The following is a 26,056-nucleotide window of genomic DNA, read 5'->3' on the forward strand; positions in this document are numbered from 1 at the left end:
GACTAGTTACTCAGTGGAGTGCTGATACCCTCTGAGATGTAAAGCTAAAGTAGTCTGCTCCTCTAACTGCTGAAAAATGGGATTGGGTTTTAGTTTTGGTTAACAGATGAACGCTACGGTCCAAGGAAACGCGCCCTTCTCTGACCTGGCACTGCCACGACTCTCCTTGTCTCCCCAGCAAGCGCAGGACATGCATTCCCAGGAGGGGAACAGCCCAAAGTCACCCCAGTAGAGCAGAAGCGATTCCTGCGGGATGCCCTGGACACCAAGCCGAGCGTGCAGGCAGCTGCTGCCAGCCTCAGGACTCGCTCCTTGTGACTTGATCTGTCACAACGTGCCATCCTCCTCGCCCTGGTGTTACCAAGCACAGTCACAGCGAAACCAGGCTCCGGCAGAAGTGTGGAGGAGCCCTGGCGGTGGTGGTGGCGGTGGCCGGGTGCTGAGCCACGGTGCTGGTGCACACCGGAGGCTGGGTTTGTGCCTGGGATTGCAGGCGCCTGCGGGTGACGCTGGGTGGGCATCACGCTGCCCTCGCGCAGGGTGTCCCCCGGCTGGCAGCGCCAGGGAAAGGAGCGTCGAGGAAGGGGATGGTGGAAGGGGCACGTGCCCCTTGAATTCCTCCCCACGCAGCCACGCTCTCACTGGTAGGATCGCTGGGGGTCCCGCCATCCGCAGGGGGACGAGCCTGCATGCCCAGCAGCCCAGGGAGGGGGGCAAGGAAACTCCCAGCCCCACGTGCCTGGACCCCCTCCAGGCCGGCTTCAATGCTGGAGGCATGGCTGCTCCGTGGGCTCGGGCTTTCCGTGGGGCAACGGGAGTTGCGCCCACCGTGCCAGAGCGTGTCTGTCCGATGGAAACACGCCGGCAGGCGGGGAGGGGGCAGGCTGACGCCAACCCTCCCACAGCCCTTTTTTAGCACCTGTTTTAGCAGGTTGGTGTTGCTCATGCTTATTTCATACCCTCCCGACGCCTTCTACCATGAGAAGCTGGACACGCTTGAAAAACAGAAAAGAAAAAAAAAAAAACCAAACCCAACAAGAAAGTCACAGGATCCTTTTTTTTTTTTTTTTTTCTTTTACCTTCACCTTCACTTCCTCCCTCGCCTGGGTGAAACGCAAGCGCCAAGAGTTATTTTCCCCTCGCTGCGACGCTGCCAGGTGACTCGGAAGGACTGGGTGAAACGCTGCCAGCGCTCGCAGCTCCAGGCTGACCCAGGGGGCTCGGCGCTGGGGGGCAGCGAATCCCACAGCGTATCCCCAGCCCGGCTTTTCCCGGAATAGAAGCTGTTTGGACACTAACTCACCCCCCAGCCCTCTCCTGCCTGGAACCAAAGACCCTTTCAAGCACCAGGCTTATAAAAAGGTTGGGTTGGTGTGATGACAGAGATCCTTATCTGCTGATATGCTGTAATTATGATAGAGCAGCGAGGAACTCGTTTCCCCCATCATGTTGAAACACGCTTTGTAACGCACAAAAATATCCTATAAAACTTTTCCGGGTGCTGAGCTGCATCCTCTGAGCATCCTGGCCAGCTCCTGCTCCCCGTCACAGAGCGGTCCAGCACCCGAAGACCAGCAGTGCCGGGAGAGGCGAGAGGGTGCGGGAGGACTGAGTCACCTCCGTCACCTCCTCCTTGTCCCAGTTCCCCAGCCTCTGGCTGAGTCACGCTCCCCCCGCGCCATCCCACTGCGGACCTCCCCGGCGTTTTCCAGCCCTCTGCGTGGGCTGGGTGGCTCTGCCGGGCTCCTGTTGTCCCCAGGGAGGGTGTGGGGCTCCCCAAAGCCGGGGGGCAAGGCGTGAGCGGGGCACGGGGCCACCTCTGTGCTCCTCTTGGGGGGCTGAGCAACAAGGGGGTGGGGGTCTTGCAAGTGCCCCCCACGCTGGCACTGCCAAGGGGGAAGCTTTGCAGCCACGGGTGCAGGCAGCAAGCAGGGACAGGGCCGCGGCTGTCCCCGTGGCACCACGGTTGGGGACAGCAGGTTCACGTCACGCCTGATGCCCCCCTCGCTTTGCCGGGAGGGAAGTGAAGCCCCCGGGGAGCCGCGCACTCCTGTGCCACCGCCATTCCCTCCGGCGGGGTTATATCTGGCACCGCATTTGCATCGCAGCAAGGCAGCGCACCTGGGCAGCGTGCGCAGCCCTCGGGGGAGCGACGGCACAGGGGGGAGTGGCTGCCGATTGTCACACGCCGGGGCCAGGAAAGTCCCGACAGACGATTGTTTTGAGAAGAACCTGCTTGTACCCCACGAGCGGCCTCGGCCCCTCGGACGCAGCCCCCCACCGGCGGGGCTGTGCCCATGGCGGGGATGTTCCTGGCCTCTGCAGTGGCACCCCACAACCGGGGACGATGGTCCCAGGCTGGTGGTGATGCTCCTCAGCCATAGCCATGGCCCCGGCGCCCCCCACCAATGGAGGACCCCCCCTCCCCAGGCCACAGCAGCTCCATTTCCCCCCTCGCTTCACCCAGGACCCCCTTCCCACCACGGGCGTTGGTGAGATGGGCTGTGAGTGGGGCTGTGGGGTGTTGGGGATGATCCTGCCCCCCCCCCTTCCCTCTCACTGCTGCTTTCCTGGGGGACTGGGGGAACCGTGGGGCTGGGGGTGTCTGGGGGGGTTCCTGCCCTCCTTCTCAGCCCCATTTCCCACAGCTGTGGCTCTGGTGGGGGGCCCCCCCTCGTTGCTCCCTGAGGCCTGGCGTAGCCCCCCCTACCCCCCCTCCCTAACCCCTGGAGCGGAGAAAGTTAGTCAAATCTGCAGAAACCACAGCGGGGGGGAAGGGGGGGCTGATTCTCCGCCACCGCTTTGATGTCACCCTTGCACGTCCCGCAGGTGCTGCGCCGTTGCCATAGCCCCAGTGCCATGGTCCCCACCGCTGCTTTGCCATCAACCCGCGCAAAAAGGGGGGGATAATGCAAAAATATTTCCTCTCCCCCCCCCCACCGTCTTGTCCCCGAGGTGCCTGGAGCCAGCCAGACCCACACGAGCTGGTGCACGGTGCTGCAGCTGCCATCCAGCTCCTCGCACATGGGGCTGGGGGTCCTGGCAGGGGTTTGGGGGGGGCTACACTGAGGACCCCGCATCCCCACCACACCTGCATCCCTGCACCCTCCATCCTGGGCACCGGCGAGGCTGTGCGGTGTCCCTGGCTCCGGCGCAGCTGCAGCGGGAAGCGTGGTGGGAGCCAGGAAGGTTTCTGAGAAATGGCCCCACGGCACTGAATCATGCCGGGCCTCCCTGCGGTTTCCCCCTGCTCTCACCTCCTGGGTGCTGTCACGCCAGGCGCCCACACGCAAGCACCCTGCACCCAGCACAGGGGGTGGTACAGGCTGCACCCCCCCTCCCTGCCATCCCCCTCCCCGAGCTGGTGGGGAGCCCCCAGAGCAGCGCAGGGTGCTGGGGTCCCCCTGATATGCTGCCTGGCCTGCGCCCGCCATGCACACTGCACCGCTGCACCCATCCTGCACCCAGAAACCCTGCACCCAGCAATCTACATGCTCTGCACCAGTCCCTGCAGCCCCTTTGCACCCCCTCTTTACACCCCCATGCACCCGCTGGACACACCGCGCACCCTTCGCACCCTGCTGCCACCCCTGCACCCCCTGAACCCAGCGCTGCAGCCGAGCTGCACCAGCGCCCTGCAGCCCCCTGTGCCGGCCCAGTGCCGGGGGCTCGGTGCTGGCGGGGGGGTGACACAGTGCAGTATGGGACCCCCACACACAGGGCACTGCTGACCCCACAGCCATGGCTGGGGGAAGGGACGCAGCCATCGCTGGGGACAGGACCAGGGCCCCAGGGTGCTGCATGCCCCTGGGTGCAAGGGGATGGGGGGGGTCTGGGTGCCCCCAGAGAGCAGGAGGCTGGGGGGGGGGCAGCTGCTAGCCCTTCCCAGCCCCTTCACGGCCGCTGCACTCTCAGAGGAAGCTGCTCTGCTTTTTCACCTGGCACTGGTTAAAAATACCACTCCCGATTTTAATGCGGCGGTGGCGGGCACTATTTCGGGCCAGGAAGCGAAACCCCCCGCAGGTCCCAGCCCCACTCACCCCCCACCTCCGAGCTGCCCCCCGAAGGGAGCTGGGTACCGGGGGTTGGGGGTCTATCTGAAGCCCAACAGCCGGACACCCTCCTTCACCTTCTGGGCTTTCCAGCGGAGCAGGCGGATGGCGCGGAGGCTGAGCCGCAGCACCGCGTCGTACTTGAACACCAGCTTGTAGAAAGCATCGGTCATGAGGGCGCCGCTGGGGTCGGCATGCTTCAGCGCGGCCATCGGCGTGTACGCCACATTGGTCTGATGCCGGAAGGGTGGCCGAGCCGCCTCGATCACCCGCAGTGTGTGCTGCACATAGGGACATCACTGTCCCCTTCCTGCCCCCATCTCCTCCCTCTCCTTCCCAGCCCATCCCAGCCCATCCCCATTCCCATTTCCATCCCCATCCCATCCTGTCTGCATCCCATCCCCATTCCCAATCCCATTCCCATCCCATCCTATCCCCAACCCCTTTCCACTCCCATCCCATCCTATCCCCTTGCCCATCCCCATCCCCATCCCATTCCATTCCAAACCCCTTCCCATCCCCATCCCACCTCCTTCCCATCCCCATCCCATCTCCTTCCCATTCCCATCCCATCTCCTTCCCATCCCCATCCCATCTCCTTCCCATTCCCATCCTATCCTATCCCCAACCACATCCCACCTGATCCCATCCCCATTCCCATCCCCCACTCCCATCCCATCCCAACCCCATCCCCATCCACCCCCATTCCCAGCTGGGCTCAGCCCCATCAGGATGGAGCTGAGGGGGAAGGAGTTGTTGGAGCAGGACCCCTGCTCTGCTGCCAGCTGGGGGTCGCTGCTCCTCGTTAGGGCTAATTGAGGCTTCTCTAAAGAGCCCAGCCCAGCTGGGGGTTGCCAGGCCGGGGGGTGGGAAGAGGGCAGCCCCACTCCTGGCAGGGCCACCTGCCCGCCTGTCACCTCCGCGATGTCCTCAGGGGTCTGGCCCAGGCTGGCGAAGACGTCCCTGGAGTTCCTCAGGTAGAGGTTGGTGAAGATGTCGGCCGTCTCGGGGTCGGTCCGCGAGTAGTCAGCGCGTTTGGCTTCCTCGTACAACTTCATCTCGAACTCCGTCGTCACCGGCCCTGGCTCCACCAGGCTGATCCTGCCCAGGGATGGGGCACTGGGGACCCCGGCACCCCCCAAACCCCTCCGCCCCGGGGGGGCCGTGCCCACCACCAGCCCCTGGACTCACGCCACATTGAAGCGCAGCGCCTGCACCACCAGGCTCTCGCAGAAACCCTCCACCGCAAACTTGGAGGCTGCGTAGATGTCATTGAAGACGATGCCTGGAATGGGTGGAGGGGGTCCCAGTCAGGGTTGGGGTGGGGGGGGGTTGTTGGTTCCACCAGGGTGCCCCATCCTCCCCTACCCTGCAGGCCCATGATGCTGCTGATGACCACAATGTGCCCCCCGCGGCGGCGCTTCATGTCGGGCAGGACCTCCTTGACCAGGCGGACGAGGCCGAAGAAGTTGGTGTCCATGAGGCTCTGCATGGCTGCCAGGCTCTGGCACTCCAGGGGGCCAGCCATGCCCACCCCGGCGTTGCTGACTGTGGGCACGGGGCATCAGTGGGGTGTCCCCCATGCAGGGGCCTCCTGCGCCCAATGCTGAAGGTCCCCAATGCTCAGAGGGTCCCCAGCATGGGATGCCCTGGGTGTGGAGGATCCCTGGGACATGGGGTGGCACCGGCACAGAGGGTCACTGGTGCAGGATGTCCTTGGTGTGTGGGGTCAGGGGGTCCCTGGTGCATGAGGTGTCCCCAGCACAGAGGGTCCCTGGCATGGAGGGTCCCTGGTGTGCGGGGTCAGGGGGTCCCTGGGACACGGGGTGGCCCCAGCACAGAGGGTCCCTGGCATGGAGGGTCCCTGGTGCATGGGGTCAGGGAGTCCCTGGTGCATGAGGTGTCCCCAGCACAGAGGGTCCCCAGCATGGGACATGCTCAGCATGGACAACCCCCCATGCACGGGGTGTCCCCAGCATGGAGGCTCCCTGGCATGTGGCCCCCCAGCACGGGGCGCCATGGGGACTCGGTGGGAGGGGGGTGCTGGGGCTCACCCAGGACGTCGATGTGGCGCCCAGGGATGCTGTTGAGGCAGGCGCGGATGGAGTCCTCGTCGCAGACATCCAGCTGCTTGATCTCCAGCGTCCGACCCAGCGCCGGCCCCGCCGCCGCCGCCAGCGCCCCGCTCCTGCCCACGTTCCTCATGGTGGCGATAACTGGGGGCAGAGGCAGCTGAGCCCCGCACGGGGGTCTCCCCTAGGCATGGGGGATCCCCCCAACCCCACTCACCTCGGAAGCGGCGCTGCTTGTCCCGTGCCAGCCTCACCGCCAGCGCCAGCCCGATGCCGGAGGAGCAGCCGGTGATCAGCACCGTCTTCGGAGCCATGGCACCACCGCGGCCCCACTCCCCGGCCCCCCGCCTTTAATAGCAGCTGGTGCGGCCCCAGCCCCCCCAAACTGGGGCCCTTAATCCTGCCCCACTAATCCCTGCCCGGGGATTTGCCGGCGGCCGCGTGGCTGAGCTGCACGTGGTGCCATGGCGCACAGAGGGGCCTTTGTGCGGGACCGGGGGCACCACGGGGACACTGCAGGACATGGGGACGCTGCCAGCCATGTGCACGCTGGCAGTGGGGGGGGTGGGGACGGACCCCCCCAGCACCCCGGCTTTGCCTACAGAGGGGATGAGGCGGAAGCTCTGAAAAAATAACATTTTATTGTCACTGGTATAAAACACGTCACAGTTGAACTGGCCTTGTGGGGACATGGGGGACACAGTGATGGGTGCCCCCCTCAACCCCCCACCCCCCCTCCCCGGGACCCCACTCCTGGGACTGGGGACCCCCAAGCCCTCCTGGCCTGGGGGTGAGGAGTGCCAGGCCCCCCTGGGGACACTTGGGGACACTTGTGGCTGGTGCTGTGGAGGCAGGGGGGGGGTGGGGGGTGGTGCAGAAAGTGCTTGAGTGTGTGGGGGACTGGCAGCGCTGGCACCCCAGGACCCCGGGGGCAGAGCTGGCACCCAGGGCACAGGGTGGGGGGCTGGTGGTGGAGGAGCCATCCTCGTCCCTGCGCGTGCTGCGCCAAGCCGGCCCCAATCCTGCCACCCTGTGCCGGGCTGTGCCAAACCACGTCAGTGGTGCTGGGCTGCGCCAAGCCATGCCATATTGGCAGTGCCGGGTTGCGCCAAGCCACACCAGTGGTGCTGGGCTGCGCCAAGCCATGCCAGTGGTGCTGGGCTGTGCCACGCCGTACCATATTGGCAGTGCCGGGCTGTGCCAAACCATGCCAGTGGTGCTGGGCTGAACCCAGCCATGCCATATTGGCAGTGCTGGGCTGTGCCAAACCATGCCAGTGGTGCTGGGCTGAACCCAGCCATGCCATGCCATGCCGGTGGTGCTGGGCTGAACCAGGCGGTGCCGTGCCGGCCGTGACTCAGAGAGCCACGCAGGTGCAGTAGTGCCGCAGCTTGCACGGCAGGATGCCACGGTTGATCTGGTGAAACTCCACAAGCTGGATGAGGTCGGCGAAGCGGGTCTGCCCGTCGTCCATGGTGAAGTAGAGCCGACCCTCCTCCTCGCTCTGCCGGGGGGACCCGTGTGAGGACCCCCTGCCCCCAGCACACGCCGGCAGCCCCCAGCCCCGGCCGGCCCCCGCGCCAGCACTCACCGGCAGGATGAGATAGTGTTTGACCCTCTGCAGGTGGCACAGGGACAGGACGAAGCCCTTGGGGTTGCGCTGGCTCTCCCGCACCAGGAAGACACTGCCAGTCCCAGGAGGGGGTGTCACTGCTCGCCCCGGGCCCCCTCTTGTCACCCCTGGGGTCCTAGGTGGCCCCCCCAAGCCCTGGGGCGCTGCAACCCCTGAGAGCCCCAGGGACCTGTTATCGTCCCCTGCAGACCCCAAGCTCCTGAGCCCCTGGGGGCTGCAGATCCCCTACAAACCCTGGAGGGGTCCCAGCGCCCTCTGCCATCCCATGCCCCCCCCCTCCCCACCAAGGCTCCCCCCCATCCCCGCAGGTGTCCTGCATCACCCCATGCAAAGCTTTATAACCTCGGGGGTCATGTACCCCCCAGGGGTCCCATGCCCCCCCCATGCGCCCCAGCGACCCTGACACCCCCCCCCAGGGTCCCATACCCATCCACCAAGCCCTGACGGCCGATGAGCTGCTGGGTGTCCTCCCGGGAGATGCGCCCGTGGAACCAGGGCTGGGTGCGGTGGATGGCTGCGGGGATATGGGTGTCAGGCTCAGGGGGGACCCCCAGCCAAGGCAGGGACCCCCCCTCAGCACAACTCAGATCTGCCAGTTGGGACCCCAGGGGTGGGCACCGCTCACCGGCGCTGAGCGGGGAGCTCTGGCAGGCTGCTGGCAGGCTGTACCGGTGCGTCGTCTTCTTCTGGCCGTGCAAAGCAAGGAGCAGGAGTCAGAGGGGGTCTCAGGGACACCCCCCCTCACACCCCTGCACCCCAACTCACCCTCCAGGCCTGTGCCTCCTCCAGTGCCACCGTCAGCACCTCGCTGGGGTTCTCGATCACCCGTCCCGTGCACCCCGAGAAGTCCATGGCCACCAGCGCGTTGTCTGAGACGCTTCGCTGCAGGGGAGCGGGGGGTGACCGTGGGGGTCCCCATGGGGTGGGGGCTGTGGCAGGGGCAGCACTCACCAGGGGTGTGGGGCCAATCCAGGGGGGCTGGCTCAGCCGTGCTTGCGCTTGCTGGTAGTTGCGGTAGAGCTGCATGCCATACTGGGGGGAGCAGCCCCATGAGTTGGGGGGGTCCCATGGGACCTCCACCCCACAGCAGGGTTGGGGAGCACCCACCTGGCGTGGGGACAGGGACCTCCACGTGCACCCAGTGTGGGGATGGGGACCCCCACATCTACCCGGTGTGGGGATGGGGACACCCATCCTGCATCTTTGCTAGCACAGGGATGGGGACTTCCCCCCAGCATCCCCCTGCATCCTTCTGCATCCCTTCAGCATCCCCCCACATCCCTCCAGCACCCCCTGGACTCTCCCACATCCCCCCAGCGTCCCTCCAGCATCCACCTGCATCCCCCTGCATCTCCCCACATCCCTCCAGCATCCCCCTGCATACCTCCACATGCCCTTGCATCCCCCCAGCATCCTCGCCATTCCTCCAGCATCCCCCACAACCCCCCACATCCCCCCACATCTCTCCAGCATCCCCCAGCATCCCTCCAGCATCTCCCTGCATCTTCCAGCATCCCTCCAGCATCTCCCCGCATCCCTCCAGCATCCCTCCGAGTATCCCCCCAGCAATCCCCCACATCCCCCTGGCATGGAGCCGGTGATCCCTCAGTGGGGCCAGGGCTCACCTTGAAGAGGCGGAAAGCTGCCATCCAGCAGCTCCGGCTCTGCTCATCCTCGCTGCAGAGCAGCTTCAGGCCCTTCACGCCGCTCCGCACCTTGGAGGGCTGCGGGGAGAAGCTGGAGCCATCATGGGGCAGCCCCAGCCGGCTCTTGAGGGGCAGAGACCCCCTCGGCAGGGGAAAGCACATGGAAGGACTGGGACCCCCAGCCACCAGCCAGGCAGGGACATCCCCACCTTGATGCAGAAGCCAAACTCAGTGGGCGTCCCGTAGTGCTTCTTGCCCTGCGTCACGTAGTAGATGTTGGACTCTGTGAGGTCGGCGAAGTACTGGAGATGCCGGGGGTCCTGGGGTGGGGTAAGGGGTGTCAGAGCCAGCCCCACCACAGCCCCCCCAAGCTGTGCTCCCACCCGTGCCCACCTTGGAGGTGCCTTTGGTGGAGTAGTAAAGCCCCGAGCGGCGCAGGGAGAAGTAGAAACGCTTCCAGACCTTGCGCCCAGCCTCCCGCAGCTGCAGGAAGCCCTGGACCTCGGGGCAGCTCCCGGAGTTGAGGAAGTTCTGGGGGAAGATGAGGGCTGAGGGGCATGGTGGGGTCCCCATGGCCCGGCGGGGTCCCCACGGCACAGCAGGGTCCCCACGGCACAGCGGGGTCCCCACGGCACAGCAGGGTCCCCATGGCACAGCGGGGTCCCCACGGCACAGCGGGGTCCCCACGGCACAGCAGGGTCCCCACGGCACAGCGGGGTCCCCACGGCCCAGCAGGGTCCCCATGGCACAGCGGGGTCCCCATGGCACAGCGGGGTCCCCATGGCACAGCAGGTTGCCCCCGGCACGTTGGGGCACGTACCTGGATGAGCTCAGAGTGCGCCATGCTCTTATTTGCCTCCAGGCAGCTGGACACCATCACCTCGGGGAAGAAGGACTGCTGGGGGGACAGGGGGGTCAGGGGACACTCACAGGGTACTCAGGGGACACCCGTGTCCCCACGGGCTCTGCTCTGGTGGCCACCTACCGCGTTGCTCTTGAAGAGCTCGTACTTGGCGAAGTTCTTCCGGAAAACAAAGCGGCTGTCGGCACCCGGGGGCCAGGAGCTCTGCACCTCCACCACTGACTCGTGGTCCTCCAGGCACCGCTCTGCGGGGGGAGGGGGCTTAGCGGGGAGGGGGCGGTGGGGGGGGACGACCCTAGTGCCGCGTCATGCCAGCGGCTCACCCAAAGCCAGGTGCTGGTGCAGCTCAACCAGGGCCCAGCTGTGGTCCTGCAGCGCCCGCGTCCTCCGCACCAGCGTCTCGCAGAGCTGCCGCGCCGTCGTCCCCGCCGACACCTCCAGCGAGCGGCACGCGCCGTCCTCGCCGAACACCTTCACCACCTGCCAGCAACGCGCCGGGGCAGGCGTCAGACCCCCCACCCCCCCGCGGCGGGGCGAGACCCACGCCTCTCCCCGGCTCCCCGACCCCCTGACTCACGTGGGAGGTGCCTTCTCGGGGGGGTCCCTGCCCCAGGGCTGGGCTGCTGAGGATGGGCGAGTTGGAGGGGCTGCAGAGCTCGGGGAAGGGGTTGGGGATGCTGGGCAGCGACGAGGCGCGCGGCTCCTCCTCCAGCTGCCGGCTGCAGGCACAGAGGGGCTGAGCTCCCGCAGACCCCCGCACCGGCTCCTGCGCCCCCATCCCCATACCTCTCCCCTCCTCCTCGATCTGCTGGACCCCCCCTCCCGACCTCACCAGGAGACCCTCAGCCTCCAGACCCACCCACCCACCTGCTGCTGTGGATGAAGAGGGGCTGGGAGCGTTTGACCTCTGGTGGCCCCTCGCCCCCATCCCACTCGCCAGGGACCCCCTCCTGCTCTGCGCTGCCTGGCCCGGGGGGGTCCTGGAGGCCGCTCCGCTGAGCCCCCCCGTCCATGGCATCCATGGCATTATCTGTGGGGAGAGAACCGGGTCCTGCACCACACGAGGCTCCGGCTGCTCAGCCCCCGGGGCAGCAGGGTCAGGGGTCCGTGGCCACGTGTGAGCAGCCCCCAAGGGGACACCGCGCCAGGCTCTGGTGAGCCACGCTGCACCACGCTGGTGTGGGCAGCTGGTGCCGTGGCACCGTCAGGGGCTGCCCACCCTTGGCACCCACCCCGGGGGGGTTCAGAAAGCCCCTCATGGTGCCCAGGGTTGGGGTGTCCCCAGGTGTGAGCCTGGAGGTGAGCACAGCCCTCTATGAGCCAACTGAGAATCCCCCGCAGCCTCCCAGCCCATGCGGGACCCTCACCAGTGTCCCCACAGCACCACTGAGAGCTGGGGGCACCGGGAGGCACCGGCTGAGCGCGGCTGGGGCTGCTGGGGCTGAGCGGGGCTGAGCCAGACTGGGTGAGCTGGGCTGAACTGGGCTGAGCCGGGCTGAGCTGGGCTGAGCCAGACTGGGTGAGCTGGGCTGAATTGGGCTGAGCTGGGCTGAACTGGGCTGAGCTGGGCTGAGCTGGGCTGAGCTAGGCGGAGCCAGACTGGGTGAGCTGGGCTGAACTGGGCTGAGCTGGGCTGAGACAGACTGGGTGAGCTGGGCTGAACTGGGCTGAGCTGGGCTGAGCTGGGCTGAACTGGGCTGAGCTGGGCTGAGACAGACTGGGTGAGCTGGGCTGAACTGGGCTGAGCTGGGCTGAGCTGGGCTGAACTGGGCTGAGCTGGGCTGAGACAGACTGGGTGAGCTGGGCTGAACTGGGCTGAGCTGGGCTGAGCTGGGCTGAACTGGGCTGAGCTGGGCTGAGCCAGACTGAGTGACCTGGGCTGAGCTTTGCCGGGCTGAGTGATGCTGGGCTGAGCTGTGCCAAGCTGAGCCGTGCCAGGCTGAGCCGTGCCGGGCTGAGCTGTGCCAAGCAGAGCCATGCCAGGCTGAGCCGTGGCGGGCCAGCACGGCGCCGGCGGGAGCAGGAAGCGGCGCATGGCGGCAGCCCAGCCCAGACACCTCCTCGGGTCCGGCCAAACCAGTTCTGGCGGCCGCTCCCAGCTCCACCTCACCACGCTGGCATCCCAGCCGGGGCGGCCGCGCCGGCAGGCCAGGGGCGAGGGAGCCGGCACCCACACCCGCCGTGGGAACTGCCGCGAGCCCGCCCGCCGGCACGGCCCCCCACGCAGCAGTGCCACCCGGCACCCCTGCCAGGCCACCGGTGCCATCGTCCAGGAGGTGCCGCAGCCCTCGGAGGGTAGGGGGGCACCGGCCAGAGTGCCGGTTTCGGCCCCAAAAAGATTTGCAACCACGGCCCTGGGCCAGCCCTGCCACGGCAGGGCACAGCTCGGCATGGCACGGCACGGCATGGCACAGCTCGGCGTGGCACCGCACGGCTTGGCACAGCCAGTGCCACCGCCGGTCCTCTGGGCCAGGCAGGGTCAGGCACAGCCTGGCCACGGTGGCGTGGGGCCGGCTGGCACGTGGCACACGTAAGACACGCGCGGCACCCATGGCCGCGCCGGCGGCACTCGGTGGCTGCGGGCACGCGCACGCTGCCGGGGCCGGGATGCCGCACGGGGCTGGGTTAATCATTCACCGCTGCCCGTCCCCATCCCTGTCCCTGTCCCCCGCCCCTGGGCCAGCTCAGGGTCCAAGTCCATGGCCAGGCAGGACCGATGCCATCACACGGCTGCCACCACCATCCCCATCCCATCCTTGCCCCGCCACGTCCCCAGCCCTGCCCCGGCCATCCCACCGGCACGGACCCTCTGCTCCATCCCGGCTCAGCTGGGGTCTCCCTGCTGGGTCAAGCCCCGGGGTGAGCCTGGGGACACAGGGGACAACTGGGGATCACATGGGGTGGTGCTGCCCATGGTGACACGCAGCATCACCCCAAGCCATGCAGGGGACACTGGAGGGACTGATGGGGGATGTGACAGATGGGGATCCCGTGGGGTGCTGGGATGGTGGCACAGCCCTGCCACCAGACTGCCAGCCCATCACCGTGGCCTCAGGTCACCCCAGTGCCAGCCCTCTCCTGGTGGCCATGACGGGGCTCTGATGGGGTGGTGGTGATGGTGAGGGGACATGGGGTGTCCCTGGGGTCTGGGACAAACAGGGGGGGGGGACAGGGACTATGGGGCAAGGGGGCCAGGGCCACCAGGGTTATGGGGTGGGGGACCGGATTGTGTCAGGACTATAGGGCTGGGTCCCAGGGCCACCAGGGTTATGGAGTAGGGGGACTAGGGCCACCGGTTCTAGGGGACAGGGTCCCAGGGCCACCAACAGTAAGGGATGGGGTCTCAGGGCCAGCAGGACTGTGGGACAGGGGGACTGGGGGGTGTTGAGGCTACAGGGTGGGGTCCCAGGGCCACCAGGGCTACGAGAAGGGTCCCAGAGCCACCAGGGTTATGGGATGGGGTCCCAGGGCCACCAGGATTAGAGGACAGGGTCCCAGAGCCACTAGGGCTATAGAATGAGATCCCAGGGCTACCAGGATTAGGGGACAGGGACCCAGGGCTCCCAGGGCTAAGGGATGGGGTCCCAGGGCCACCAGGATTAGGGGACAGGGTCTTGGGGCCACCAGGGTTATGGGGTAGGGTGCTAGGGCCACCAGAATTAGGGGACAGGGTCCCAGGGTCACCAGGGTGAAGGGACAGGGTCTCAGGGCCACCAGGGTTATAGGATGGGGTGCCAGGGCCACCAGAATTAGGGGACAGGGTCCCAGGGTCACCAGGGCTACAGGATGGGGTCCCAAGGCCACCAGGATTAGGGGACAGGGTCCCAGGGTCACCAGGCCTAAGGGGCAGGGTCCCAGGGCCACCAGCTGTGGGCAGGGGTCCCGGTGGGCGCTCAGGTGGTGGGACAGGGCTCCCCCGGCCAGGGGGCTGTGGGGTGGCGGCGGCGACAAGGCCGTGCCGGGGCAGCGGAGAAAGAGGAAGAGTTGGGAGGAAGGTGGGAGGGAAGAGGTGGGGGCGCAGTGGGGGACTGGGGTCACGCTGGTGGGATGAGACCGACATCTCAGCATGGCTAGTAGCCCCCACGGCATGGGGGACCCCCACCCCAGCCCCGCTCCTACCTGCAGGCGCCCGCCGTGTCCCGCCACCCTCCCGCCGGACCGGGGATTCCTGTTCTCTCCGGCTTTATCTACCTGCGCCAGCTCCCGCCCCCGCCTGACATCATGCCGCCCCAGGCCGGCGGCCTGGCACCCAGCGCCCCCATGCCACCCAGGGGTGCCCCCCCAGCCCCCCAGCCCCGTCATGAACCATCCAGCCTGGCCCTGTGCCAGCCCCGGGGGGGCTGATCCCCCTGAACCCCCATCCTACGACCCCACGGTGGTGATGGGGAGTTTCCCACAATGCACTGGGGTGACCCCAGGAGCAGCACAGCCCTGGGAGGGGGGAGTGGGGGGGACACAGCCGGGATGGTGGGGGGGGGCACAGGGCCATGTGGCTGTTCTGGTGTACCCCAGGCTGTGGGGAGTTTGGGATGGGGCTCCCCGGGACCCACATGCAGGGGGCTGGAAGGGCCCCATGAGGTGGGGGGTCCAACAGGGTCAGCCCAGGGACTGGGGCAGGTGGGGACCCTGTGAGGTGGGGGGGTCCGGGGGGTCTCATGCAGGTGGCAGGGTCCGCTGGGGTTTGGTGGGATGGGGGGTGCTCCTCAGGGGATCTGGGGGGGAGGTGTCATGGGGACAGAGGGTGGGATCCCTTGTGGGTGTCCCCCATAAGTGAGGTGGGTGCCCCCACGGAGGGTGTGGGGGTCCCCACGGGTGCTTGGGGACCTGTGGGGCCAGAGTCCCCAAGGTGACCCCGGGGGGGGTCATAGGGTTCCCCACGCAGAATGCTGGGGGTTCCATAGGGGTCATGGGGGCCCGTGGGTGGTCCCCTAGGGTCTGGGGCAGGGGGGCAAGGCCCTATAGGACTCCCACGGGGGGGGGGGGGTATCAGTGGGGGTCCCACAAGGGGCACTGGGGTTCCTGGGGGTCTGCGGGGATCCCCATGGGACTGGAGAGCTCCTGCGGGGTCAGTGGGGGTGCCATGAGGGTCAATGGGGTCCCACAGGGGTCGGTAGGGGTCCCACAGGGGTCATTGGGGATCCTGCAGGGGTCAGTGGGGGTCCCACGGGATCGGTGGGAGCCCCACAGGATGAGTGGGGGTCCTGTGGGAGTCACTGGGGGCCCCACGGGGGTCGGTGGGGTTTTGCGGGGCTCAGTGGGGCTCCTTGGGGGTCAGTGGGGGTCCATGGAGGTCAGTGGGTCCCGCAGGGGTCATGGGGGTCCCTCAGGGTTCAGTGGGGATCCCACGAGATTGGTGGGGTTCCGCGGGGGTCAGTGGGGGTCCCGCGGGATGGGGCGGGTGCTGCGGGGCTCGGTGGGGGTCCCGCAGGGATCAGTGGGGGTCCCACGAAATCGGGCGGTTATCCCGGGAGAGCGAAGGGGGGGGTCACGGGGCGCGGTGGGGGTCCCGCGGGGGTCGGTGGGGGGTCCCACGTGCTCGGGGGGGTCCGCGGAGCTCGGGGGAGTCCCAAGGGGGTCGGGGGGGGTCCGGGGGGGTCGGGAGCAGCTGTGCGTTCCTCCCGCCCGCAGGTGGCGCCCCCGCCCGCCCGCGGCAGCGAGGGGAGCGGCGCGCGGCCGGAAGCGCCGCGTCACGTGGCCGCACCCGGAAGCGGCGGGCGAGCGGCGGGGCCGGCGGCGATGAGCGGCGGGGCCGAGGCGGCGGCAGCAGCCGGGGAAGGGGCCGGGGCTGGGGCCGAGCGGCGGGTCCGCATCGTGGTGGAGTACTGGTAAGCGCCGTCCCGGCCGCGGGGGGGCCGGGGGCACCCGGAGGGGGTGTGGGGGTGCTGCGTGCGGGGGGCATGGGGTGCCCGGGGCGGAAACTGGGGGAACTGGGGCGGGGCATGGGGGGGCACTGGGGGAGGGTCAGGCCTGGGGGTGAAGGCGGGGCTGAGGAGGGGGGTATTGGGGGGCTCTGTGGGGTGGGGGGGCTGGGGATACGGTGGGTTGTGGGGTAATGGGTTATGGTGTGGGGCACTGGGGGGTGGGTTCAGGCCTGGGGGTGAAGGTGGGGCTGAGGAGGGGGGGTACTGGGGGGCTCTGTAGGGTGGGGGGGCTGGGGAGAGCGTGAGTCGTGGGGTAATGGGATATGGGGGGGCTGAGGGGCGTAGGGCGCTGGGGTAGTGTAAGAATTGGGGCGCTCGTGGGGGGTGCGTGGGGGTTGGAGGGTTTTGGGGGGGTCACAGATGGACTTCTGGGGATTTGGGGGTGTAGGAGAGCTGTTGGAGAGTGTGGGGGTACAGGCAGTAGGAGGGGAGGCAGGTGCTGGGGGCTCCTTAGTTGGGAGTGGGGTTGGGTGGGGGGTGCCTGGGCGAGGGGTGCTGCTGGGGGCTCCCCCCGCCGTGGGCCTGGCTCTCACCCTCTTCTCCCGGCCCCCAGCGAGCCCTGCGGCTTCGAGCCCACGTACCAGGAGCTGGCGAGCGCCGTCAAGGAGGAGTACCCCGACATCGAGATTGAGTCCAGGCTGGGGGGCACAGGTGGGGGCCTGCAGCTGCCAGCGCCATGCAGGGGTCACTGCTGGGGTGCGCTGCGGCGGGGGGCGGCCCTGGCCTGGCCCCCCTGGGGTGCCAGGTGTCAGCCCTGCCTCGGAGGGGGGCTGAACGGGTTTAAACCTTGTGGGGAGGCTGGCAGGGTTGTTGCCCCACTGTCTGGGTGCTGCGTATCGCTCAGACCTCACCGGGGTCTCGTTGGGTGCAGAATGGAGCCCCCCCCGAGCTCTCCAGGGGTGCACTGTGTGCTCTGTCAGCCCAGTCCCACCACTGGGGGTACGGTCTGGTAGGCTAAGGGGTACCACCGTGGTGTTTCTGTCTCCCAGATGCTTGTGTCGGGGTTGGTGGTGTGGTAGGAAAAGCTGCGGGGTGGGGGGGTTGGCAACACCGCCCAGGGCAGGAGCCTGGCTTATGGCTCGGCCCTGCGTGCTTTTAAGGTGCCTTTGAGATTGAGATCAACGGGCAGCTGGTCTTCTCCAAGCTGGAGAACGGAGGCTTTCCCTACGAAAAGGACGTAAGTACCCGGCCCCACAGGGTCCTCGTGTCAGCCAGGCTGCAGGGGGGCCGCAGGGGGGCTTGCTTTGGCAGTGAGCTCCCCTGTGGGGGGGTTGTCCCATGGTGTCTCTGCTTCATCACCCACCGGCTCTACCCAAGCTCTGGCAAAGCCTCACGATCCCGTCAGGTGTTGTTGCCCTTCCTGCCACCCTGCCGGGACCTGCTCTGGGTCCTGCTGTAGTATGCTGCGAGCCTGAGCCGCTCCTGCGGGGAACGAGGGGAACATTTTTGGAGCTCCACAGCTCCAGGTTTGGGCCCTTGGCACTGACTGACCTCCACATGTCCCCCAAAGTGTTCCCGAGCACTGTGTGTGTGTCCCCAGTGCTCCTTCCCCCGCCAGACCTTGCAGCGAGGCTGGCCTGGGGTGCGACCCCTCCCCTCTCTCTTCAGCTGATTGAAGCGATTCGCAGAGCGAGGAATGGGGAACCACTGGAGAAAATCACCAACAGCCGCCCCCCCTGCGTCATCCTGTAGCCCTGTGCCCTGCTGGCATCTCCCAGTGCCCGCAGTGTCCCCCTGCTTCGCTCCTCGCTGCCTTCGTTAGCTTCCTGTGAGAGCAGGGACGTCGGGGGAACACGAGAGCATAAGGAGCCTCCCGGGGAACAGCACTGGGGGTGAGAACTGGCATGGGCAGAGCTCTGGTACTGGTGTCACTGGGGGGGCTGGTTTGGCCCATCCCTTTGGGTTGTGTCCCTGCCGTGCCTGACCTGCTGTGGGGGGTAGCTGCGGTGTGGGGCGCCTTTGCCTTCCCCCTTCCCCTGCGCTCGCTTCCCCGCAGCGCAGGGGGCTCTCCTCTCCCCTCCCTCAGCTAGCGGGGATTTGGGGGACCCCCCTGAACACTACTCAGCCCTCGGGGGAGCCGGGCCAGGCGTTGGAGGGGATTTTGCAGCTCCAAACCTCCCGGCAGGTTAATGCAGAGGAAAAACCACTTGCTGTAAACTTGAGCGTGATTTGTTAATGATTAAAGTCTCTCTTTGTCACTGTTTAAACCAGTGTGAGGGCAGCCGGGACCGGCTGCCCTGGCCGGGCATGGGAACCCCGGCTCGGCTGCATCCCCACGGCCAAGAAATTTATTTAATGGCCACAAGCTTCCCCCACGTCCCCGTTCTCAGGCTTTCAGCTCTTGCTTTCCGCTTGTAATGACTCTGCCCTTCGCCACGGGGTGGCTGAGCCGGCGGAGGGGCCCCCTATTTATTCTATACTGTGTATAAACCCAATGGCCCGGTGCTAAATAAAGGACAAAGGAAAATGTGGCCCCTCGAGTGTCCCTCAAGAATGGGGGTGGGGTACGGGCACCGAGGTGCGAACGCGGGGTTAGATCAGGTCCCGTCTCCTGCCTGCCCTGCCCTTGGTTGGTGGCCAGGTGGGATCGGGACTTTTTACCCTCCAGGTAAGTGAGTCCTGCCCTTGGCTGCCTCCTCGGGGATGGCAGCTGAGCCAGGAGGGAAGGGACACGACGGTCCTCACGGGGAGGCAGAGCTGGCTGCCCGGCGACAGAGAAAGGGGAACCACACAGACAAGGAGAGTAGAAAAAAGCAAAAAAAAAAAACCAATGTACAATTATCAAATATACATCTCGGTGCGATACAGTCAGCTTCAAAAGAATCCAGGAGGAGCCGGGACACGAGCCCGGTGTCCGCCTGCTCTCAGTGCAAGTCCGTGTGTCCTGGGGGTGGCGGTGGCGGTGACGTTCACGGGATGAGCCGGACCAGGACAGCCCCGGCGAGGTGGCTGGTGGCGCAGGAGCCTTTGGGGTGACGGTGGCAGGCTGTCCTCTGGGCCACGCTGGGGCCGAGCTCCCGGGCCGCTCCCACTCGCAGTCTGAGCACCGGCCGGCTCGATGCAGCGTGCGTGTCACCCACCCCCCTGCCGGTGCCCAGCTCTGGGGGGGCCCAGAGCAGCAACTGGTACGAAGGGTGACCCCTCTCTGTCCCCACACTTGCTGCCACACTGTCCCACGGCATCCTGGGCTCTCCCAGCCCTCCATGGCCGGTGTCACCCCACGGTGCTAGCGTGGACGCCCCTGGGGCGGAGGGGACAGCCGCCAGCCCCACATCCTGGCTCGCTTTGTGCTGTCCCCCCCCAAGCTGCCTTGGCAGAGTGAGGGGGGGTCTCTGTACGGCCCAGCCCTATACGGCCGCGTCATCGGGGCCAGCCAGGCCGAGGTACTCGGGGTTCTCAGCCGTGGGCGTCGTGCCGGGGCCACCCTCAGGGCCACCAGCCTTGGGGGGGTCCTGGTTCCAGTAGTAGGGGTTGTCGAAGGCCTGGCTGAAGGTGCTGGGGACGGGTGGGCCGGGGGGTGCCAGGTACTCGGGGTTCTCCACGGCATGGCCGAAGGGCCCCGGGAAGGGGTGCTTGGCTTCCTTGATGAGCCCATTCTTCCCCTGGTGCCCCTTGGGCTTGTCCGGTGGGGACGGGGGTGCCCGGGGGGTGCCGGGGTGGGGACCGCTGCTCCCCAGCCTGATTCACATACTCTGCAGGGGCGAGGGGTGCGTTAGGGGCGATGGGGTGGGCGGGCAGCCCCCTCCTGCGGGGTCCCACCCATGCCCTCCCTACCTGGCATGGTGGTGCAGGGGGCCGGGGCGGTGAAGCCCTCAGCATCCAGACCCTCGCTCTCCTCAGCCGCCAGCCCGGTGGGATCCTCGCTGTAGCGCGGCAGGGCGCCGGGCTCCTGCACCAACGCGCTCTGCACGGCCGCCTTGGCCCCGGCATCCCCCTCCAGCACCTCCGGCACTGGGCCCTCCGGCCCCTCCACCAGGCCCTGGGGGGGGAAGGGGAAGGGGGCCAAGCCCTCACCCTCCTCTGCGTCCACCGGGGTCTCCGCCGTGCTCTGGGTGCAGGGGAGGGCACGGGGTCACGCGCTGTCCCGGTGGCTGCAGCCTTGCCCTGGGCTGCCCCGGCACGGGGTCACCCCCCGACCCCCCACCTCTGCCCCCCCTCCCCAGCCCCCCTACCCGCATGGAGGAGATGCGGCTGCGGTAGGTGGCGGAGGTCTCGGCGCTGAAGAAGCCGTGGTGAGGGACCAGGTACTCCTCGGCATCCACCAGATCATCCATGTCCTCCTCCTCGAGCAGGGCGCGGTAGAAGGTGCTGTCGATGGAGCCGGGCAGCCCCACCATGTCGTTCTGGGGGCGAGCGCAGCGGTCAGTGCCCGTGCCGGGGTGCTGGCGGGGGGACAGGACCCCCGGGGACCTGCGTACCTGAATGACCACGAAGCGCTGGGGGTCCCGGGCCATGCGGGAGAACTCGGTGACCAGCTCCCGAAACTTGGGCCGGCACTCGGAGTCAATCATCCAGCCTGGAGCAGAGCCAGGCACCGTCAGGGCCGGGAGCGAAGTGCCACCACGGTGTCCTGTCCCCGTGCCACGTCCTTGTCCCCCTCCCCGTACATTTCACCATGATCATGTAGACGTCGATGGTGCAGATGGGCGGCTGCGGCAGCCTCTCGCCCTTCTCCAGCAGGTCGGGGATCTCGCGAGCGGGGATCCCGTCGTAGGGCTTCGCTCCGAAGGTCATCAGCTCCCACACGGTGACACCTGGGGGGACGGGGGTCAGCAGCGCCCCAGGGTCCCCCCCTGTGCACCCTCCCTGGTGCTGAGCCCAGGGATGGGGCCGCCCCGACGTACCGTAGCTCCAGACATCGCTCTGGTGCGTGAAGCGCCGGCGCAGGATGGACTCCAGCGCCATCCACTTGATGGGGACCTGGGACAGGGAGGACGGAGAGGTGAGCAGGGTGGGGGGGGTGGGGCTGGCTGTCACCAAGGGGCACCATCCTGGTCCCCATCCCTCTGTCCCTGAGCCCCACCTTGCCACCATCAGCGTGGTACTCAGTCTCATCGATGTCGAGCAGCCGGGCCAGCCCGAAGTCGGTGATCTTGACGTGGTTGGGGCTCTTGACCAGGACGTTGCGAGCGGCCAGATCCCGGTGCACCAGCCGCACCTCCTCCAGGTAATTCATCCCCTGGGCGGGGGGGGGGGACGGGGGGACACACGCATCAGGCTGGCCCTGGCCCTTGTGCCACAACCCCCCAGGTCCCCCCCAGCCCCCCCCCAGGTCCTACCTTGGCGATCTGCACACACCAGTTGAGCAGATCCTGGGAGCCGATGCGGTCCTTGTTCTCCCGCACATAGTCCAGGAGGCAGCCGTAGGGCATCAGCTGCGTCACCAGCTGCACCGTGGAGGTCAGGCAGATGCCCAGCAGCCGGGACACGTAGGGGCTGCCCACCCCCGCCATCACGTAGGCCTCCTGCGGGGTTGGGGGGAGATGGTGTCAGGCTGGGCAGGGGTCGCTGCCGGCACCGCGCACCCACCGGCACCGCTGGCGCACTCACGTCCAGGATCTCCTTGTTGGCTTTGGGCGACGTGTTCTCCCGCAAGACCTTGATGGCCACCGGGATCTTCACGCTCTCCCCATCGGGGATCCAGATGCCCTGAGGTAACGGGGGGGACGTGGGTGAGGGGGTGCAAAGCAGGGAAGGTCCCAGCCCTCCAGCGGTGCCCCCCACCCCTCACCTTGTAGACAGTGCCGAAAGCACCGGAGCCCAACACTTTCACTTTCTTGAGCTCGGTCTCCTTGAGGATCCGCATCTGAGCCTGGTTGGGGAGGGCTCCGCTGGGCGTCAGCGGCTCCACCAGCTGTGGGGCACAGACAGGTGAGGGGGGGCTTGGGGGTCCATCCAGCTGCCACCCCCACCTCCCCGAGAGCGGCCAGTCCCAGCGCCCCCACCTCGGTCTCCTGCAGCAGGCGCCGCATGGTGTGTTTCCGCTCCTGCTGCCGCCGCCGCTTGACGCAGATGACGGTGATGAGCAGGAGGACCACAACCAGCAGAGCCCCCACCACGCCGGCGATGATGGATGTCACCTGGCTGCAGGACAGGAGGTGACCAGGAGGGGGGAAGATGGTGACAAGGTGGGGGGTCCTGGCTGCAGGAGCACCCCCCACAAGCACCCAGAGGGGTGGGGGTCAGGGTGGCACAAGGCACCCACGCTCATACCTTGGCTTCTGGTCCATGGGACAGCCGTCCTCATCCCGGATCGTGCACCTGGGGACAGAGCGTGCAGCAGCCAGCCCAGCCCCTTCGCCACCCCCTGCCCATGCCCGGCTGGACGCCCCCCTCCCCCAACTCACGAGTGGGTGCAGTTGGTGGGGCAGAGCTGGCAGACACCATCTTCATCCGGGTACTTCCAGACGGGCACGAAGGAGGCGTCCGCCTTCACGCCGCTGGGGCACCGCCGCACGCACTGCTGCGCATCCTTGTAGTGGGCGCACGCCACGCACTGGTCTGCCTCCTGCAAGGGGCGGGGGGCGGGTTGAGGGATGCAGGCACTGGGGGCCACCCCCCCACCCTGTCTGTGTGTCCCCCCCATCCTCACCGAGCCGAAGCAGGTCTCGGTGCCGTTCTGAGGCTGGCACTCGGGGTGGCACGGCAGGCAACGCGTCCCGTTGGCGTGCTCCCGGACGGCCCTGCGGGGCGAAGGGACCGTGGGGTGGGTGCAGGGATGGGGTCCAGGGCTCACCGCAGTCCTGGGGTGGGGGGTCTGCCCACCATCCCCAGGGGGTCGCCACTCACCCGTCCAGGAGGTTGCAGGAGGCGACGCACTCCTGGCCACGCAGGAACCGCTCGCAGGCGACACACTGGGTCGGGCCAGGGCCCCAGCAGTGCCCGTGGGCGCAGAGGTGGAAGCAGACCAGCCCCTCGCTCTCTGTGGGGGGTACTGTCAGCAACGGGGGGGGGCACAGGTTCCCCCCAGCCCCGTCCCCCATGGGTGCTGCTTACTGCACTGCTCGGGGGGCACTGTGAGCAACGGGGTGGGGGGCCACCACTTCCCCCCAGCCCCATCCCCCATGGGTGCTGCTCACCACATGGCTTGGGGGACACTGAGCAATAGGGTGGGGGTCCACGGGTTCCCCAAGCCCTGTCCCCCTACGGGTGCTGCTTACTGCGCTGCTCAGGGGGCACTGTGAGCAACAGGGGGGGCATCCATGGGTTCCCCCCAGCCCTGACCCCCACGGGTGCTTCTTACCGCACTGTTCAGGGGCCACTGTGAGCAACAAGGGGGGGTCAGTGGGTTCCCCCATCCCCTACGGGTGCTGTTTACTGCATGGCTCAGGGGGCACTGTGAGCAACAGGGGGGGCATCCATGGGTTCCCCCAGCCCCAGCCCACACGGGCGCTGCTTACCGCACTGCTCGGGGGGCTTGTTGTGGGTCTGGAAGAGGCGCTGGCGGGGGGTTGCGGAAGATGCTGTCCCAGGGCACCTTCTGGAGGAAGCAGAGCTGGGGGGTTGTGGTGGACGAGCACCATCCCGCTGCTGATCTCCTGCAGGGCACGGAGCCCCAGCGCCCGCACCGCCAGGTCCCGCAGCGTCAGTGAGTAGGCGCCGCTGCCGAGACACCGCTGGGTGAGCGCTGGACATCCCCCCCCATGCGTGTGTCCCCCCCGCCCAACGTCCCCATCCCCACTCACTTGTGCAGCACGCGGCCCCGGATGACCCGCAAGTTTTGGAAGACGCCCAGGTCCTGCAAGCTGGGTGGCCAAGCAGCGATGTAGAGGAAGCCTGTGGGGAGACGAGCGTCACCACCCTGTGTGTCCCCCCCCGCACCCGAAGCCCCCAAGCCCCAGCTCCCCCCCGGCTCTCACCCGTCAGCTCTTCCAGGCTCTCAAAGATCCGCAGCAGTTTGGGGTCCAGGGGCGGCGTGTTGGTGCTGGGGTCTCTGCCAGGGATGGGAGGGAGGTTGGGATGGGTCCTGGCAGGGGTCCTGGCAGCTGCCTGCAGGCTTGGGGAGGGGGAGAGGCACTTACCCGGCGAAGGTCTCGGGCAGGAAGGCCAGGCTGCCGAAGATCTTGGTGCAGCCGGCGAAGTGCTGGATGTTGGAGGCGTTCACAGCACGGACGCCCTTGAGAAAATCCACTCCCAGCCCGTAGCACACTGCGGGGGGGGGGGGGGGGGCACAGCAGGGCTGGGGTGCTCTGCCAGGACCCCCACTCCCCCCAGAATGCTCACTGCAGCCCACGAAGGGACCCCACGAGGGCATAGCCCCCACGCACCCCTGGGGTCCCCAGAGCCCCCTCCCCAGGCACAGGGGGGGCTGCTCACCCTCCGGGCAGGGCTTGCTGCACTTCTCACACTTCTGGACGTTGTTGATGGTGACCTCCTGGCTGTTCTGGGGGCACACAAGGGTGCAGGACCCCACCTCCGTGGCGAGGTAGTTATCTAAGGGGAGAAGAGGGGGGGGTCAGGGCCACTGTAGCTCGGCACCAGACCCCCCCCTTGGTGGCGTGGCGCTCACAGGGACACTGGCTGACGCAGCTGGCACCAAAGGTGTAGCGCCCGTCGCGGTTGGGCACTGACTCGAAGGTGTCTGAGTTGTAGATGACGAGGGGGGGACAGTGCAGCTCACAGATCCCACTCCGGTTGAAGTTCAGGCATGCCTGGGGAGGCGGGGGGGGGGAAATGGCTGGTGTGAGACCCCAGCATCTCCCCCCAGCCTGGGGATGCTCCCTGTGCCCTGTCCCGGTCCCCCGTGTCCCCCAAGCAGTTGGAGTGGCAGCGCACTGCTGGTGTGAGACCCCAGCATCCCCCCCCCAGCCTGGGGATGCCTCCCCATGCCCCATCCCCGTGCACACCAGGCAGTCGAAGGAACAGTGCACTGCTGGTGTGAGACCCCAGCATCCCCCCCCCCCCAGCCTGGGGATGCCCCCCCATGCCCCATCCCGGTCCCCCGTGCCCCAGCCCTGTGCGCACCAGGCAGTCGGAGTGCTTGGGGCCAGTGCAGCCGGCAGCGCACTGCTCGTGGCAGCAGTCCGTCGGCTTCGTGCCCTTGCAGCGTGGGCAGCCGTGGCAGATGCTGTTGGTCACTGGTAGGGAAAGTGAGGGACGTGGTGGGGACAGGACCCCCCCCCCTCTGGGGATGCGAGGGTCCCCAGGATGAGGAGCTGGGGGGTAGCTGGGTTCCCAGGGCAGGGATCTTGGGGAGGTCCCTGTGGTGGGGATTTGGGTGCCAATGGGGGGGACAGTGATCTGTGGGGATCCCCAGGGCAGCGATTTTAGGGGTCAATGAGACAGGGGTTTGGGGGGGGGGCAAGCGAAAGATCCAGGGGGTCTCTGAGGTCAGGATTTAGGTGTTATATAGGGGTCAGTGAGGCAGGGACAGGTGGAGGGAGGGGCTCCCCAGGGATTTTGGAGGGGCCCACAGGTCAGGGGCTTTGGGAGGTCCCTGGGAGGGGGGCAGAGGTGGGCAGGGGTCTGTACTCACGTGTCTGGCAGTCCTGTGGCCCCTCGCCCCAGCAGTGCCCCTCAGCACACAACGCCTGGCAGTCAGGACCTGCGCCAGGGGAAGACGTGAGCAGGGGATGTCGTGGGGGCTGGCGACCCCCGGCCCCCCTCCCTGGGTACCACAACCCGCCCGCCCCCAGCCAGGGTGCCGGTGCTCACAGCTGCGGCTGCGGGTGGTTTCCACCCAGGTCTCGCCACGGAGCTCGTTGTGTCGGTGGAAAATGTCAGACCACAGGATGGTCTCCTGGAAGCAGAGCTGGGGGTTCCTCTCAATGCGCACCCCTCCCTTCAGGATCTCTGCGTGGGGACAGGCGGGGGGGGTCAGTGTGGGGAGGGGGGGGGGTCCTGCAGACCCATGAGGACTCCCAGACTGGG

The 26,056-nt window shown here is 67.5% G+C and overlaps 4 protein-coding genes across 8 annotated transcripts in view; 1 reads left to right on the forward strand and 3 right to left on the reverse strand.

The window, feature by feature from the left end:
- Positions 1-4,093: 4,093 nt before the first annotated feature.
- RDH8 (retinol dehydrogenase 8) lies at positions 4,094-6,606 on the reverse strand. The gene is made up of 6 exons (XM_056362138.1): positions 6,342-6,606; positions 6,107-6,268; positions 5,421-5,600; positions 5,244-5,337; positions 4,970-5,153; positions 4,094-4,333 (listed from the first exon to the last, which is right to left on the reverse strand). Exons 1-6 carry the CDS (start codon positions 6,436-6,438, stop codon positions 4,094-4,096), a joined length of 957 nt encoding a protein of 318 aa, XP_056218113.1. The 5' UTR covers positions 6,439-6,606.
- A 122-nt stretch (positions 6,607-6,728) lies between these two features.
- GRB7 (growth factor receptor bound protein 7) lies at positions 6,729-14,651 on the reverse strand. 5 transcript variants are annotated; one of them, XM_056362124.1, is made up of 15 exons: positions 14,385-14,651; positions 11,133-11,295; positions 10,843-10,984; positions 10,589-10,745; positions 10,389-10,510; positions 10,224-10,301; positions 9,797-9,934; positions 9,613-9,723; positions 9,383-9,481; positions 8,709-8,789; positions 8,523-8,639; positions 8,383-8,443; positions 8,184-8,271; positions 7,716-7,809; positions 6,730-7,628 (listed from the first exon to the last, which is right to left on the reverse strand). In XM_056362124.1, the coding sequence occupies exons 2-15, from the start codon at positions 11,285-11,287 to the stop codon at positions 7,482-7,484; spliced, it is 1,590 nt and encodes a 529-aa protein (XP_056218099.1). In that variant the 5' UTR covers positions 11,288-11,295; positions 14,385-14,651; the 3' UTR covers positions 6,730-7,481. The 5 variants fall into 5 exon arrangements, with proteins under 5 accessions (XP_056218098.1, XP_056218099.1, XP_056218097.1 ...); XM_056362125.1 differs by having other exon boundaries at positions 6,731-7,628; positions 10,224-10,298; XM_056362123.1 differs by having other exon boundaries at positions 6,729-7,628; positions 8,383-8,440; positions 8,523-8,789.
- On the forward strand, positions 12,299-18,657 carry MIEN1 (migration and invasion enhancer 1). The gene is made up of 5 exons (XM_056362736.1): positions 12,299-12,560; positions 15,871-16,090; positions 16,740-16,837; positions 17,287-17,363; positions 17,795-18,657. Exons 1-5 carry the CDS (start codon positions 12,299-12,301, stop codon positions 17,876-17,878), a joined length of 741 nt encoding a protein of 246 aa, XP_056218711.1. The 3' UTR covers positions 17,879-18,657.
- A 302-nt stretch (positions 18,658-18,959) lies between these two features.
- The window catches only part of ERBB2 (erb-b2 receptor tyrosine kinase 2), a 19,027-nt gene continuing 11,930 nt past the window's right edge, over positions 18,960-26,056 (reverse strand). The window contains 27 exon segments of the mRNA XM_056362737.1: positions 18,960-19,833; positions 19,835-19,878; positions 19,961-20,234; positions 20,359-20,529; positions 20,605-20,702; positions 20,794-20,940; positions 21,031-21,106; positions 21,210-21,365; positions 21,466-21,651; positions 21,737-21,835; positions 21,918-22,040; positions 22,132-22,270; positions 22,400-22,447; positions 22,534-22,694; positions 22,779-22,869; positions 22,976-23,108; positions 23,587-23,635; positions 23,637-23,687; positions 23,689-23,788; positions 23,872-23,962; positions 24,046-24,119; positions 24,208-24,334; positions 24,503-24,619; positions 24,696-24,837; positions 25,151-25,263; positions 25,662-25,730; positions 25,841-26,026. Coding sequence (XP_056218712.1) covers positions 19,534-19,833; positions 19,835-19,878; positions 19,961-20,234; positions 20,359-20,529; positions 20,605-20,702; positions 20,794-20,940; positions 21,031-21,106; positions 21,210-21,365; positions 21,466-21,651; positions 21,737-21,835; positions 21,918-22,040; positions 22,132-22,270; positions 22,400-22,447; positions 22,534-22,694; positions 22,779-22,869; positions 22,976-23,108; positions 23,587-23,635; positions 23,637-23,687; positions 23,689-23,788; positions 23,872-23,962; positions 24,046-24,119; positions 24,208-24,334; positions 24,503-24,619; positions 24,696-24,837; positions 25,151-25,263; positions 25,662-25,730; positions 25,841-26,026 — 3,365 coding nt within the window. The 3' untranslated portion in view covers positions 18,960-19,533.

The sequence above is a fragment of the Falco biarmicus genome, chromosome 17 (genome assembly GCF_023638135.1).
Source record: "Falco biarmicus isolate bFalBia1 chromosome 17, bFalBia1.pri, whole genome shotgun sequence".
Taxonomy (NCBI): Eukaryota; Metazoa; Chordata; class Aves; order Falconiformes; family Falconidae; genus Falco; species Falco biarmicus.

Coding starts and splice junctions, on each gene's coding strand:
- RDH8 (XM_056362138.1), bottom strand. CDS start 6,438: ATGGCTCCGAAGACGGTGCTGATCACCGGCTGCTCCTCCGGCATCGGG. Junction 6,269..6,341: donor CAAGCAGCGCCGCTTCCGAG/GTGAGTGGGGTT, acceptor CTCTGCCCCCAG/TTATCGCCACCATGAGGAAC. Junction 4,334..4,969: donor CCCCTGAGGACATCGCGGAG/GTGACAGGCGGG, acceptor CCCTATGTGCAG/CACACACTGCGGGTGATCGA.
- GRB7 (XM_056362121.1), bottom strand. CDS start 11,287: ATGGATGCCATGGACGGGGGGGCTCAGCGGAGCGGCCTCCAGGACCCC. Junction 10,985..11,132: donor CTCTTCATCCACAGCAGCAG/GTGGGTGGGTGG, acceptor CTGTGCCTGCAG/CCGGCAGCTGGAGGAGGAGC. Junction 9,724..9,796: donor CCACCAAAGGCACCTCCAAG/GTGGGCACGGGT, acceptor ACCCCACCCCAG/GACCCCCGGCATCTCCAGTA.
- MIEN1 (XM_056362736.1), top strand. CDS start 12,299: ATGGCGGCAGCCCAGCCCAGACACCTCCTCGGGTCCGGCCAAACCAGT. Junction 12,561..15,870: donor GGTGCCGCAGCCCTCGGAGG/GTAGGGGGGCAC, acceptor GGTCGGGAGCAG/CTGTGCGTTCCTCCCGCCCG. Junction 16,838..17,286: donor GTCCAGGCTGGGGGGCACAG/GTGGGGGCCTGC, acceptor CGTGCTTTTAAG/GTGCCTTTGAGATTGAGATC.